Source organism: Antechinus flavipes, chromosome 4, assembly GCF_016432865.1.
Source record: "Antechinus flavipes isolate AdamAnt ecotype Samford, QLD, Australia chromosome 4, AdamAnt_v2, whole genome shotgun sequence".
Classification (NCBI taxonomy): domain Eukaryota; kingdom Metazoa; phylum Chordata; class Mammalia; order Dasyuromorphia; family Dasyuridae; genus Antechinus; species Antechinus flavipes.
The window spans coordinates 238,059,255-238,074,102 of NC_067401.1; the positions used below are offsets into that span (position 1 = coordinate 238,059,255).

Genomic DNA, 14,848 nt, shown 5'->3' on the forward strand with positions numbered 1-14,848 from the left:
AAGTACATAAAAAGTGCATTTTTGAGAGTGCATTTTAATTTCATAGCAAACCTTGTTTAAAGGCATGAAAATGGAAGATTGAAGGTTGTATATAAAAATCAACAGACCAATTTGGATGGGAGAGAATGTGAAGGTGAATAATATATGATAAACCTGAAAAGGTAGGCTGAAATCAAGTTGTGAAGAGAAATGAAATGGAGGAAACAGGCTAAGTAAGAGGCTCTCACAATAGTCCAGGCAAGAAGTAATGAAGATGTGAACTATTTTGATAGCCATGTGAGTAGAAAAAAGGAAACAAATGTAAGACTTTGTGAACGTAGAAAGAATTTACAAGATTTGGCTGAATGTATAACTTGCATGAGAGAAAATGAAATGAGGATGACTGCAACCAAGGCTGCAAACTTGAGTGACTAAAAGAGTAGGGATGTCCATAAGAAAAGTGAGTTGAAAGGGGAGGGAATAAAGCTTATAAAATAAGTTCAATTTGGGGCATGTTACATTTTGGTTGCCAGTGAAACATCTAGTTGTTTAAATCCCCCATTATTCACCCCAGCTGATTGTTGAACATAATGTGAGGAATCTGACAAGTAGTGTTTATTTTTTTCAAGTAATCCACTTTGAGGCCTTCTTAATAGTTTGTAACATCATTTGAGTCTAACCATTTGAAGAGAAATTGTACCAGCACTAAATATATGTCCATAAATTCTTTAAACTCAACTGAATCAAAACATACACTATCAAAAACAGTAGCACATGGCAATCTGGAGGTTGTACAAAATTTTGATTGCTTTAGCAGAGATTTGAGATGAAATTAGGAGCCATTCGAAAGAGTTCAAGAAATTCTGGTAAAATCCTGCAAAATCGTCATAAGTTTTCTTAAACAACTTCCATTGAAAAGTTCTGGCACATGCCATATATATATTTCTTTAAAATTATTCCAATATCAAGATCAAATTCAGATAGCCCGGTAATTTCTAGTCAATCAATTTATTTAAATGTTGCAAAATTAACAATTGTCCTCTGGACAGATAACTTATAAATACCTTGAATTCCTGAGGTGCTTTTTCTGCTCATCATACCTTCACTCATACAGTTCAAGGCATAGGTCAAACTAGAATCCCACAAAGCCTGGCCTATGTTTTATCTACCTAAAAAGGTCAATCAGGGAAGACTCTTCTGATGTTAAAACTTTCAGTGCAAACAATATAATTCACTGCATTTATTAAGCATCTATTATGTATTTAGAAAAGAAAAAGAAATGGTTTCTTCCTCCAGGAGTTTACATTCTACTGGGAGAAAACAAATGCATATAAACAAATAGAAAGTAATGTGGAGAAGGCACTAACTAATGAATTAGGGAAGGCTTCTTGTGGAAAAAATGGCACTTGATCTGAGCTCTACAAGGAGTTGAATTCTAAAAGGCAGAGATGAAGAGTGAAAGCATTCCAGTCAGTGACCAGATGGGAGATGAAATGGTAACAAGAACACTTGGAGTAAAACAGACCACGTAATAGAGAATAATGTGTAATCAGACTGGAAGGATAGGTTGGAACCAGTTTTTAGAAGAGCCTTAAATGCCAAATAAAGGGGTTTGAATTTTATCCTATACTAAAGCTCCATGAACTTGTTTTTTCATTCTATTGATAAGTATACTTGAGTATAATTTGTTTTCTCTGTAATCCATATGATGATCAATTCTGATAGACGTGGCTCTCTTCCACAGTTAAGTTCATTTAAACCAGTTTCAATTGTCCAGTAATGGAGAGAGCCATCTACACCCAGAAAGAGAACTATGGGAACTGAGTGTGGACCACAACATAGCATTTTTATTCTTTCTGTTAACTGTTTGCTTGCATTTTTGTTTTCCTTCTCAGGTTTTTTCTTTCTAGATCCGATTATTCTTGTGCAGCAAGAGAATTATAAATATGTATACATATATTGGATTTAACATATAATTTAACATATTTAACATATATTGGACTACCTGCCATCTAGGTAAGGAAGTGGGGGTAAGGAGGGGAAAATTTGGAACAGAAGGTTTTACAAGGGTCAATGTTGAAAAAATTACCTATGCATGTTTTGTAAATAAAAAGATATATTAAAAAAATAATAAAAGCTTCCATTTTTGTCTTTTTCTCTTCAGTGCCTCAAATAGTAATTATATATAGCAAGTACTTAATGTTTATATTTGTATATTTCTTATATTTACTTATCAGTGAGAACATGTACCCTCCCGGCTTAGATTCTTATTTTTATACCCAATATTTAGCATAGTGCCTGACACATATAAGACACTTAAAATTAAATACTTGTTGATTATACAAGCTCAAAATTAATTTTAATTTTTATCCTTGTATCTTTTAAGCCTAGCACAATATTTTGTGTATTACAGTCATTTTAAAAAATATGGATTTAACTCATAAAAAAATCAATAATGGAGATGTCCGATAGTCATCCTGTAGCAAATTTGAGGGAAAGGTCAAGGGTTAAATCAAATATGCAAGCATGGATGGTTTACAACTTGCAAAACTTCAGGGGAAGTGGATGGGAGAAGGGATCAGTTGAAAAATCTGAGTACTTATATTGAATTGGAAGCTGTGGAAGAGATTCACAAATGGCCTTGTGTCAGGCTCCACATCGGTCCCACTGCCTCCATCCAAAAGCTGTAATTTTCCTATGACCAAAGTCGCATTCACGGTTTAGTTTGAGGTCCATTTTTTGAAAGATACTGGGAGTGAGCACGCCACAAAAACGCTTTCCTGCAGTTTGAAGGAGCTTCCCAGACACACACCTGGTTTTCCAGTATCCCCGCCAGGGAGGTAGGCGGGAAGTCGGAAGCTCTAGGAGTGAAGAGAGGTCAATAGAACAGAGGCGTGGCTACGCGTCCTAGGGGCGTGATCATAGGAGGCGGGGGAGATACCTTTTCCGGCTCCACCCACGCGCTGCGTGCGATCGCCTCTTGGCGGAGGGGGAGCGGCCTATCGGCCGCAAGGCCAAAGAAAGTGACTGCTGGAGGTTGGGAGATAGCCATCGCGCGACTTTGCCATGGCTGCTGTGCTGGCACGGCTGTTCTTTCTGGGTCCTTATTCTAGCGTTTCGTGGACCCCGGTGATAACAAGTAAGGAACATTCTGGACGCTTCCCCCATCCTATCTCCCCTCCCCCCGGACTGGGAGAGGTTTGCGGCCAGGCCAGGGGTAGGAGCGGGGTGGTAACCGCTGGACTCTGTTGATCCGGCAAGTGAGGGGCGTCTTGGGAACTGAGCCTATCGATGCGCGTTTGCGCATGCGTATGTGAAACCTACTCATTCCCCTTTTTCCGTCCTCCAGCTTCCGTAGCGTTTGGTTCTCCGAGCTGTTTTGCTCACTTTCTGGGGCTCCGAATTCTAACTGACTCTCACTTCTTTTCTCGGTTCTTTTTCCTTCAGTATCTGGCTGAACCTAGACCTAAAGATAGTGCCTCCGTTATTCCGCGTTGAGGGAGGGAGTTAACAGCACGCGGGCCTGCGCCCTTTTGCCCCCTCACTACCCTTGTACCCCGTAGACGCCGTAAAACTTCCCCTTGAGAAGAGCTTCCGATCGGAGTAAAAAGCAGTTGTTTGTTTTTTCTTATTGTTCAGTGGTTCAGCAGTGCTTGGTACATAGTAGGTGCTTAATAAATGTATATTGACTGCGTAGGAACGTGCTACTTCTGAGGCAACTCATTTGTATAGCTCTAGGACATTTTTCTGTTGTCAAGCCTAAATTAGACACTTTTTAAAAATTACTTTCTATTCTGTTTTCTAGGGACTACCCTCATTCCACGTGATAAATCTTCAACTACTTAGAAGACTTATTTTCTCTTGTCTTTTTTGTCTCCAGGTTAAACATACTTAGTTCCTTCATTATCCTCATATGTCAATGACCTTAAGGCCGTTTACCATCATTTTCCTTGTCCTTCAGACACTGTCCACTTTATTAGTGTCCTGCCTAAAATATAGTGCCCAGAAATGAATACGGTACTCCAGGTGTAGTATGAGGAATAAAGTGTAGTGAGATGATCACCATTCCATTTCAAGATACTTTGCTTAAGTTTGTTTTGTTTTGTTTTGTTTTGTTTTTGGCTGTCCCATGACTTATTTAGTCACTACGCAGGGATCTCACAGGGGCATAGGAAAATTAAAAATCACATTCAATCCTGCTCTCAGAAAACCTGAGGACGTGTTACACATGCTTAAGTTAGAATAATAACTATACAGGAGAGATCAAAGATGAATGAGAGAAAAGGGAAGGGATCACTTTTATTAATTATTAAATTAATTTCGAGGGACAGAAATGTGGAGGGTATCTGTTCATAAGACCCAAGAAAAGTTAGCTGTCTAGTTTAAAAGAGAATTATGTTTAAAAAAAAAAGTTAGAAAGAAAAGCAGATTGGAACCTTTTCCTGAATGACTTTGAATGCCAAGAGGATACAATAATATTGCATCTTGTAGATAGTGGGGAAGCAATCAAGATCTTGGAACGATGTAATAACATGATCAAACCTGCATATTAGAAAGATTTACATTAGAAGTAGTATAAGATTGTATTGGAGAGTAAAGAGATGATGCAGAAAGACCAATTAGGGAAGCTAATGTGTCCTTAAAAGAAATAATGAAGCCCTCAAGGTGTCAGTAGAAATAGGAAGGTGTAGTAAACTTTATATTGTTCGATGTTATAGTTATTATTTGATATTATAGTTATAATAGTACTCCACTGTGGAGTCAGCTCATAATGCTCACAAAAGTATATAAGCAAAAACAGACATTTTGCGCTTTTCTATTGTTAACTCTCTGTTAGGCACTTAAGAGACTTTTGACTGGATGAAACTAGCCACAAGAGGAAGAAATTTGCCCTGCTCATCCAAGCCTAGTCCTCCAAAACTTCTCTACCACATTTGGGTCTTATCAGGAATGCTCCCTCCCATCCAGAATCAATTATCTGTTCATACAAAGCTCATTCTGAGGGTATATCATTTTGCCACCTCACTGTTTCCTCCCCACACATTCCCTCACTCTTACTCTGGAGTTTCTTACATCTATTGGGACAAATGTCTGTTTATATTTCAAGAGAGAGAGTAGGCACCAGTTGCCCCCTCCAAATGTGTGTGTGCTTGCTTGCTTGAATCAATACATCATAAAGCTTGATTGTATCAGCTTTCTTTCTTGATTTGGTTAAGAAATTCCTCATTCCAGATTTTTACTTTAACCTGAGCCATGAGTCCAAATCAAATAAAAGCAGTTAAAAAAATTTTATTAATATTTTTAACATTTTTTTAAAATTTTTTTCCCTGAGGCATTTGGGTTAAGTGACTTGCCCAGGGTCACACAGCTAGGACGCGTTAAGTATCTGAGACTAGATTTGAACTTAGGTCCTCCTGTCCTTCAGGGCTGGTGCTCTATACTCTGCCCCTTTTTTTGATATTTCAAGTTTTAATTTCTCTCCCGTCAGCCACTGCCCTACCCATTGAGAAGGCAAACAATATGATATATGAAGTCATGCAAAATATTTCCACATTAACCATATTGCCAAGGAGAAAAAAGGCAAGAAAAATAAAGTGAAAAAAAAAATAGTACTTCATTCAGCACTTAGTTTATCAGTTATCTCTTTCTGGGATTGAATAGCACTTTTCATCAAAGTAGCTGTCTTTCACAATTGATCTTAGTTAGAAGATGGTGTTATAGTGTAAAATGTTTTCCTGGTTCTCTTCCCCTGGCTGTACATCAGTTTATGTTTGTCTTCCCAGGTTTTTTGGAATCTTATTTCCTACAGCTTAATAGCATTCCATCACTATTATATACCACAACTTGTTTAGCCATTCCTCAACTCATAGAATCCCCTCAATTTCCAGTGTTAAGCAAAGACAGTGGAACAAATATGGAAAACCAAGTGGATTTGCCAAGTGATTAAATATTGAAGTATCCTAGGCAGGTAGAATGTAATGTATTTGAAGTTGGTAATCACTTTTTTGTCTTTGTATTCCAACTACTTGGGACTATTCTATTCTTTTTACTTAGTAGTTAAGGTTTATTGAATTGAATTGGCCAATATGACTCAGGACTTGATCCTGAGTAGATACATACATAGTAAGAGAATTTGCAGAATTGACAAAGATTAATTTCATTTTTTATGTACTGCACTTGAAGTGCCAACATTAGATGCATATTAGGGTTGTAAAAGTTATAGATATTTGGGAGTCATTCACATAGAACAATTGAAAATGAGAACAGGATAGTGGGAGAGATGGCGTTGGTAAGGGAGTGAAAGTACAAAAGAGAGAATTAGGCTGGGAGGTGTCTATTGGTGGAAGAGGCCACAAAATAAGAGCAAGAGAAAGATGAACCAGTCTAAAAGACTGAGCACAAGTGATCCTGAAAGTTTTACCAGAGTCCAGAGAGACTGGTGACATGAAAAGGTTTTGAGGAGAAATACTGAAGAAAAGCCTAAGAGAATGAGTTGAGAAAAGGCTATTGTGATTTAAAATGGGTCTTATTCACTTAACATTTTGTTTGTCTGACATTTTGTTCAGTATTCATTAGCTTTGGAGAAATACTCAGGAAATTTAGTTTTAGAAAGTCTGTTGTACTTTTGTATTTGAGCATCTTTTCAAACTCATGCTCAAGGACTTTTTTTGATTATCATATAAGTGATGAGACATGGTGAAGCTATATAGCATGTAAATGAATATACATACCAGACACCTCAGATACCTTTTAAAAAGTTTTATCAAACCTAGATAGAATTACTAGTAATTCTCACTGTTCTCACAATGATAAATATAGCTATTTAGATAGATACTTATTTCATTTTTCATTTCAAAGTGAATTAAAGCACAAAAAAAAACAAATTTAGTTAGTATGAAATGCAGAAAAACAATTAGCCAGGACATTAAAATGTGAAATCTATTTATATTTAGAATATAATTTTCAAGCACTCAAATTTTTTTTATGTGTTTCTTATACTAAACTAATATAACTTAGCAGATATAAGATATTTGAGTGTTTCATAAAGTTATGGTAAGTTGCATTTTAGACAGATTTTTGTGGTAAATGATCTTTTCTTGCTAAATTGAGATTTAACTTTATAAAAAGTCAACTTATTTTTAGGGTCAAATATTGATGAAAAGCATAAGACTTGGACTGAAAACTGCATGAATGTGAATAGTTCGTAGTCACACTTAAAAGTTTTATCAAAGAAAATATTGATTAATAATAATGCTTATCTATGATATAATACCTTATGATTTTCACAGCAGTTTTCTAATTTAGTGGAAAGATGTTGGATATAGAATCAAAGAATCTTAATTCAAATTGTGATTCTGCCACATTTTTATATGACTGTGGTTTAATTACTTAACCTCTGCAGACCTCAATTTCCTCACCTGTAAAATGAAGGTTTTAGATCAAATGAACTCCAGAATCTCTTCTAGATCTAAATAGTATATAAATGAGAATGCTGAAGCTCAGAGTTAAAGTGACAGCAACCAGTTCTTTCTCTACACATGAGGATGGACCAGAGAGAGAGGAATTGCTTGTTTGTTTATTTATTGAGAAGTAGTTTATTAAAAGTCAAGCACCATTCTAAGAGGAGGAAACAAGTAGCATAAATAAACAAAGTGACTAGAAAGCTGGAAGGAGGAATAGAGGAAAAGTATCCAGAAGAGTTGAGGGATAAAATGAAAATTTCTGAAAGACAAGGATTTCTGAGAAAATCTAGGTTTGAATGAGGTGAAACATAACTAAGAAGCTTTCTAAATTGGCATTTTCAGAGAGAAAGTCACCAACGGGGTGAGGAGAGTTCTGGAGAAAGTGCAGTTGTGAAATAGATTCGAAAGACTATATTTTCCTACTTTGTGAGTTTATGAATAAAATATTCCATTGCTTGAAGAGATTATGCTGCTTATGATTATTTTTAACTTAGCTTTGTAGTTCCTGTGTTACTACTAGCTGTGTGCATATACATATATCGTCACATATATTATTTTTTTATATCACAAAATTTCTATCAGTTGATAAATGTCTTAATGTGATGCATTTGATATGAACATGTAGACTAAAGAAATATTATTCTGTACTTTATCTTTTATAATTTTGTCAATTTAACTATGTAAGGTGTATGAGTTCTTGTAGATTTGGGAAAGTATGTAATCTTTGGCAGAGTATATAACCTCCATGTAGTAGTCATTGTTTTATATAATCAGCAAAACTATGAACATAATTTCTGGAGCAAAAGGGGAGGATTTGAGGAAGGAGAAAGTTTATCTGTCAACTACAGTGCTGGCTGCTGGCATGCTTCCTAGTCCTTTAGACATCAGAACCTCTTTAATCCAAAACTAAGAGGCTTGAGGGGACTATTTGGGGAAGGAGCCATTTATTTTCCACTACCTCTTTTTTTTTTCTCCTATTCTTATTTTCCTCTCTTCATTTCTCATTTCCCTTCTTTGGAGTGCCTGCAGTCTAGAACCTGCCTTTTCTAGTGCAAAGTGGTCAAACGGTACCTCTAAAATTTGGGAACTAGATGAAAATGTTTTAACAAAATAAACAAAAATACAATATGACATAATTTGTGATTTTCCTAGTCAATATGAGATAGAATTGTATTTGATACTTTGATATTAATCTTTTCTATTTTGTGGAACCCTTTGGCAGTCTGGTGAATGAAATCTATTCACCCTTCTCAGAATATTTTTAACACATTTAACATTTCACACATACACACACACGCAAAGGAAATCAAACATAGGAATACAATTATTTTTAAAAATCATATTTTTAAAATTCATTGAAATTTGATAGTCAATTATTGTCCTATAAGAAACACTCAGCAGGATGATTTCAGAAATCATTACATTTCTAATGTAATTAGACTTACATTTACTAATGCTAAGTGAAATGAGCAGAACCAAGAGATCATTATACATGGCAACAACAAGATTATATGATGATCAATTCTGATGGACATGGCTCTCTTCAGCTTTGAATTGATTCAAACCAGTTCTACTGGTGCAGTGATGAAGAGAGCCATCTACACCCACAGAGAGGACTGTGGAAACTGTAGAACACAACATGGAATTCTTTGTTGTTATTTGCTTCCTTTTTGTTTTCTTTCTCAGTTTTTCTTTTTCTTCCTTCTTGAGCTGATTTTTCTTGTGCAACAAGATAACTGTGTGGTGATCTTCTTCCCAAATGCAGCCAGGTGATAAAAGTTCAGATCTTTTATTATCTCCAATATAGCCCGGTTAACTTAGAGGCCTATCTCTCTGCTTGGTTCCAAGAGCTCTCTCCGAATGTTGCCAAATCCAAAGGTTTTGTCCTTCAGCCTCTGCCTCTGCTTTCTTCAGCCTCCAGCCAGCTCCACTCTTCATGTCATTCCGGTGAAATCTCGACTTGTAGCTTCTTCACTCTGAAGAACTTCTTTGACTGGCCCATTGAAGCTCTATTTATGCTCCTTCAAGAGAGGGATTGTGGGTTTTCTCCCATAGTGCTCTCTGGCCCAAAGAGCTTCAAGGGAGGTGTGAACTCATTGAACTCCAATGAGTAAAGGTGTGAACACAAGCCTTGTATTAATTAGTTCTACTTAGTACCTTGTTTCAGGTTCTGCCCAAAACATCTTCTTGTAAGATTAGATCAACTCTAATTAGTTAGCAGTTAGTAAGGATTCCAACATCTCCCCCTTTCTTTTGTTAGATGAAAACACCAAAGGAAATAGGAAATCTAATCAGATTAGTGGGTTTCTGAAGGGGTACACATAAATCCATCAATATGGGAGGCATTATACATAATTTACATAAGCACATAGCAATATAACACAGGCTAGTAGTAATGTAACAACATGAATCAACCTGAAGATTTACACATGTCCATAAGTCCTAGAAATAGTCCATAAGCAATCCATTGTCCATTAGTTCATGTGCCAGGAATCCAATAGTTCCTATAAGCTCTGAAATACTGCAAAAAGTCTCATCAACAATTTTTCATCTTAAGGAATCCAATGATTCTTGCTAGTTTTTCAAGAACTGAAACAGTCTCATCTTGTCTTAGGAAATCCAATGATTCCTGGGATTTTAAAAAGTTCTTTTTAACAGTCTCATTGTCAGCTATCTGATTCTTTCTCCATCTGTGGAAATATAAGCAGATCCTCTTCCCCAAGCAGTTAACCTAATTCCCTTCTATTTACCAAATTTGGGATTTCTCCTCATCATCTGGTAATTGCATTGGAGCTGTTTGCACTGGATATTGCCTTGTTGTCTTAAAAGGCCTGTATTCTTCCCAACTGTAATCCTGATTGCTTTTCTGTTGGTTGATGACATCAGAGTCCTGAATTTCTAAAGGCTCTCTGGGTGTAATCTCAGCTGCTATCATGCCCCACTTGTCCTTTGATTGATACTTTGGAGCTGGGCCTTCCCTCTCCTTCCTCTGGGTCAATATACATTTAGAGGCCCAGTGAAAGCCTCGGTTACATTTTGGACATGGGGTTTTGGGTTTTCTCTCACCCTGTCTTCTCATTGTATCTCTGTATCTACATTGGGCTCTTAGATGTCCAATTTTTCCACATTGAAAACATCGACGAATTTCTCTAGAAGTCCCTTGCCAAGAGGGACCCCGTCTTCCCTTATTCATCATAGTTTGGGTATAATAAGAATTTGTGCCCACTGTGGCACAGCGTCTTATGATCTCCTCCAAAGGAGCATCTTTGTCTAGCCCCCATATAATTCTTTTGCAAACCTCATTGGCATTTTCCTTAGCCAAATGTCTAGTCATTATTTCTGTTGCTGGATTATCTCCAATGGTTCTTATTACAGCTGTTTGTAAACGCCCCACAAAATCTGCAAAAGGTTCATTGGGACCTTGCTCTATTTTTGTGAAAGCATTATTTCCATCTTTCTGTCCAGGGAGAGAATTCCAAGCTTTTATTGCAGCCTTAGAAATTTGCTCATACACTGTTATGGGATAATAAATCTGTTCTGAACTCTCTGCATACTGACCTTCTCCAGCTAGTTGGTCAAAAGCAACTTGTACAATAGCTCCTGTTTGCCTATTGCGTTGGGCTTGAATCCTACATAATTCATGAAACTCTGAAAGCCACAATAAATTTTGTCCCGGTTCAAGACATGTTTTAGCGATGGATTTCCAGTCATTTGGGGTTAAGATTTCATAAGACAAATTATCCAGTAACATCTTCACATAAGATGATGTAGCCCCATAAAGAGTGCAACCCTTTTTCAAATCTTTAATTTTTCCCAAATTAAAAGGAGTGTATTTTCTCTCTTTTTGACCTGAGGAGTTGAGCTCTTCAATCACAGGATATGCATTTATAAAATCAGATATATCTTCTCCTTCATTTTTTGCTTTAATTAATGCTTTTTCTAATCTTGTCAAATTCTGCTTTACAGGAGAAGCTGACTGTGTTTCTGTCTCTCTCCCTCCCCCTTGTTCCACCCATGAAGGGTTAATTGCGGGGGGAGGGTCATGAGATGTGGAATCACCTAATTCCTCCTGCTGTGAAGTATCATGCTCAGAATTGTAATTAACTCCATTCTCATCTGATCCGTCCTCCTTTTCACCTAGTAAAGTTGGCACTTTTTCCTCCTGTACTTTCCTTTTCATCATTCTATCACTTAAATAACTTCTTATAGCCAATTGTATTACATTATATGTATTAATTATTGAGTTAGGCCCATTTTTATCATAGAATTGACAAAGATCCTCTCCAACCAATTTCCATTCATTTAGATCTAATTCCTTATCAAGAGAGAAACAAGGACATATGTCCTTTACAGTTTGTAAAAATTCAGTGATTTGCTGTAAACTTATAATTAAACCTTGGCTTTCCATAATTTTGACAATGCTCTCTAAACATTTTCCTTGAACAGAAACAGGGTGTTTTCTAAATATCTGTCCCATCTTAGCTGAAATTCTACTTTAACTCTTCTAACAAAATTTCTTTGTTGCACTCACCCTAATTTCTGGGTTGAAGTCTTTTCCACTGGATCAGGATCAGAGGCTTTTCCACTTGAATCAGGATCGTAGCTTTTCCATTGAAATCCACTGGGGGGGGGGGGGGTCTGTTAGCCCCACGTTGGGCGCCAAAATGTGGTGATCTTCTTCCCAAATGCAACCAGGTGATAAAAGTTGAGATCTTTTATTATCTCCAATATAGCCCGGTTAGCTTAGAGGCCTATCTCTCTGCTTGGTTCCAAGAGCTCCCTCCGAATGTCGCCAAATCCAAAGGTTTTGTCCTTCAGCCTCTGCCTCTGCTTTCTTCAGCCTCCAGCCAGCTCCACTCTTCATGTCATTCCGGTGAAATCTCAACTTGTAGCTTCTTCACTCTGAAGAACTTCTTTGACTGGCCCATTGAAGCTCTATTTATGCTCCTTCAAGAGAGGGATTGTGGGTTTTCTCCCATAGTGCTCTCTGGCCCAAAGAGCTTCAAGGGAGGTGTGAACTCATTGAACTCCAATGAGTAAAGGTGTGAACACAATCCTTGTATTAAATAGTTCTACTTAGTACCTTGTTTCAGGTTCTGCCCAAAACATCTTCTTGTAAGATTAGATCAACTCTAATTAGTTAGCAGTTAGTAAGGATTCCAACATAACTGTATAAATATGTAAACATATATTTGATCTAACATGTATTTCAATAATATTTAACACATATTGGACTATCTGCCAGCTAAGGGAGGGGTGGGGAGAAGGAGGGGAAATTTTGGAACAAAAGGTTATGCAAGGGTCAATGTTAGGAAAATTACTCATGCATATGCTTTGTAAATAAAAAGCTTTAATTTAAAAAAAAAAGAAAGAAAATTTGATATTCTAATAGAATATTCAAGAATCATAAAAAGGTAAACATGAAAGAAATCGTAAGGGATTTAATAAGGTTAAATTCTATTCTTATATGGGATGATGATACAAACTTTTTTTTTTCTCCTGAAGCAATTGGGATTAAGTGATTTGCTGAGGATCACAGGGTTTTGGAGGTGTTAAGTGTCAGGTCAGATTTGAACTCAGGTCCTCCTGACTTCAGGGCTAGTGCTCTAACCACTATGCCACCTAACTGCCCTCCTCCCCCTTCCCCCCCAATACATGTAACTCTTAAGAAGGTTATCATTATTTTCTATAGTATTTTATTTTTCCAAATATATGTGAAGATAGTTTTTAACTTTCACCTTTGCAAAACCTTGTGTTACACATTTTTCTCCCTCCCTCTTCTACTTTCCCCTCTCCAAGATAGCAAGCAGTTCAATATAGGTTAAATATGTAATTCTTCTAAACATATTTCCATATTCGTCGTGCTGTGCAAGAAAAATTAAATTAAAAGTGGCAAGAAAAAAAAAGGAACAACAAAAGGTGAGAAAGTACTGTGCTTTGATCCACATTCAGCCTCCCTAATTCTCCAGAGAGGGCACTTAAATCTATTGAAATTGCCTTGTTGAATTACCTCATTTTTGAAAAAAACCAAATCCATCACATTACTTTATTGTTATTATGTTTAATGTTCTCCTGGTTCTGCTCACTTTACTCAACGTTAGTTCAACAGATCAGCCTGTTCATTTCTTAGAAAACAATAATATTCCATGACTTTCATATACCATAACTTATCTAGCCATTCTCCAAATGATGGGCATCCCACACTTTCCAGTTCTTTGCTGCAATAAAAAGGGCAGTTAGATGGCACAATGAATAGAGAACCAGCCCAGAAGTTAGGAGAAGCTGAATTCAAATGACTCATACTTCATATGCTGTGTGATCCTGGGCAAGTCACAACCCTAATTGCCTCACCAAAAAATGTATGTGTAATTTTAAAAGGGAAAAAAGGACTCCTACAAACATTTTTGCACATTTGTGGGTCCTTTTATGATCTTTTGGGGATACAGACTCAGTAGAGGCACTGCTGGATCAAAGGGTATGCATGGTTTTATAATTCTTTGGGCATAGTTCCAAATTGCTCTCCAGAATGGTTAAGTCAGAAGAATGTTAGAATTATTAGGACAGTGAGTTGGAGAAGGATATGGCAAGCCATTCCAATACCTTTGCCAAGAAAATCCCAAATGGAGTTGTGAAGAGTTGGACATGACTGAAGAGATGAATTCTACATAGAAGAAACAGGTATGAGTCAATTATGTTAGAATATTCTCAGGGAAAAAAAATGAATAGATGAGGAGAGGAGATGGACTGGAAGAGGAAATGGGTAGTGATTAAAAGGAGAATGGATTTAGGGAGGCAGTGTTCAGAAGCAAAACATTTCTTTTGAGGAGAGTCAGGATAAAAAGAGGGAAGAATAGATATTAAAATAGGATAAGAGGAAAATAACACTCATAACTGTGAATGGAATGAACTTATCCACAAAACATAAGTGGATGGCATAATGGATTAGAAAACAGAATCAAACAATATGTTGTTTAAAAGAAAATCCTTGAAACAGACACAGAGTTAGAATAAAGGGGATGGAGTGGAATATTATTATCCTTCTGCTGAAGTATATCTTAGATAATGCAAAAGCAAAAATAAACTTAGTTGAAAAAGACAATAAAGGAAACAACATTTTGCTAAATGGCATCATAAACAATGAAGTAATATTAGATGCACACCAAGCATCTAGATAATTTTTTAAAAGTTAGTTACAGGAGGAAATAGACAATAAAATTGGGAGACCTCAACTTTCCCTTTTCAGAACTAGATAAATATAACCATAAATGAGAAAGATGTTAAAAAGATGAATAGGACTTTGAAAGAAAATGATAGCTAGAGAAAATTGAATGAGACTGGAAAGGAGTATGCACTTTTCTCACTTACAATGTGGCACTTTAACGGAAACTGACCATATATTAGAGCAT

The 14,848-nt window shown here is 36.6% G+C and overlaps 1 protein-coding gene across 1 annotated transcript in view; it reads left to right on the top strand.

Moving 5' to 3' along the window:
• Window positions 1-2,910: 2,910 nt before the first annotated feature.
• The window catches only part of SDHAF4 (succinate dehydrogenase complex assembly factor 4), a 28,270-nt gene continuing 16,332 nt past the window's right edge, over window positions 2,911-14,848 (top strand). Inside the window, exon 1 of the mRNA XM_051997219.1 lies at window positions 2,911-3,118. Within this exon, the coding sequence (XP_051853179.1) occupies window positions 3,046-3,118 (73 nt within the window). The 5' untranslated portion in view covers window positions 2,911-3,045. The remainder of the gene's footprint in view (window positions 3,119-14,848) is intronic.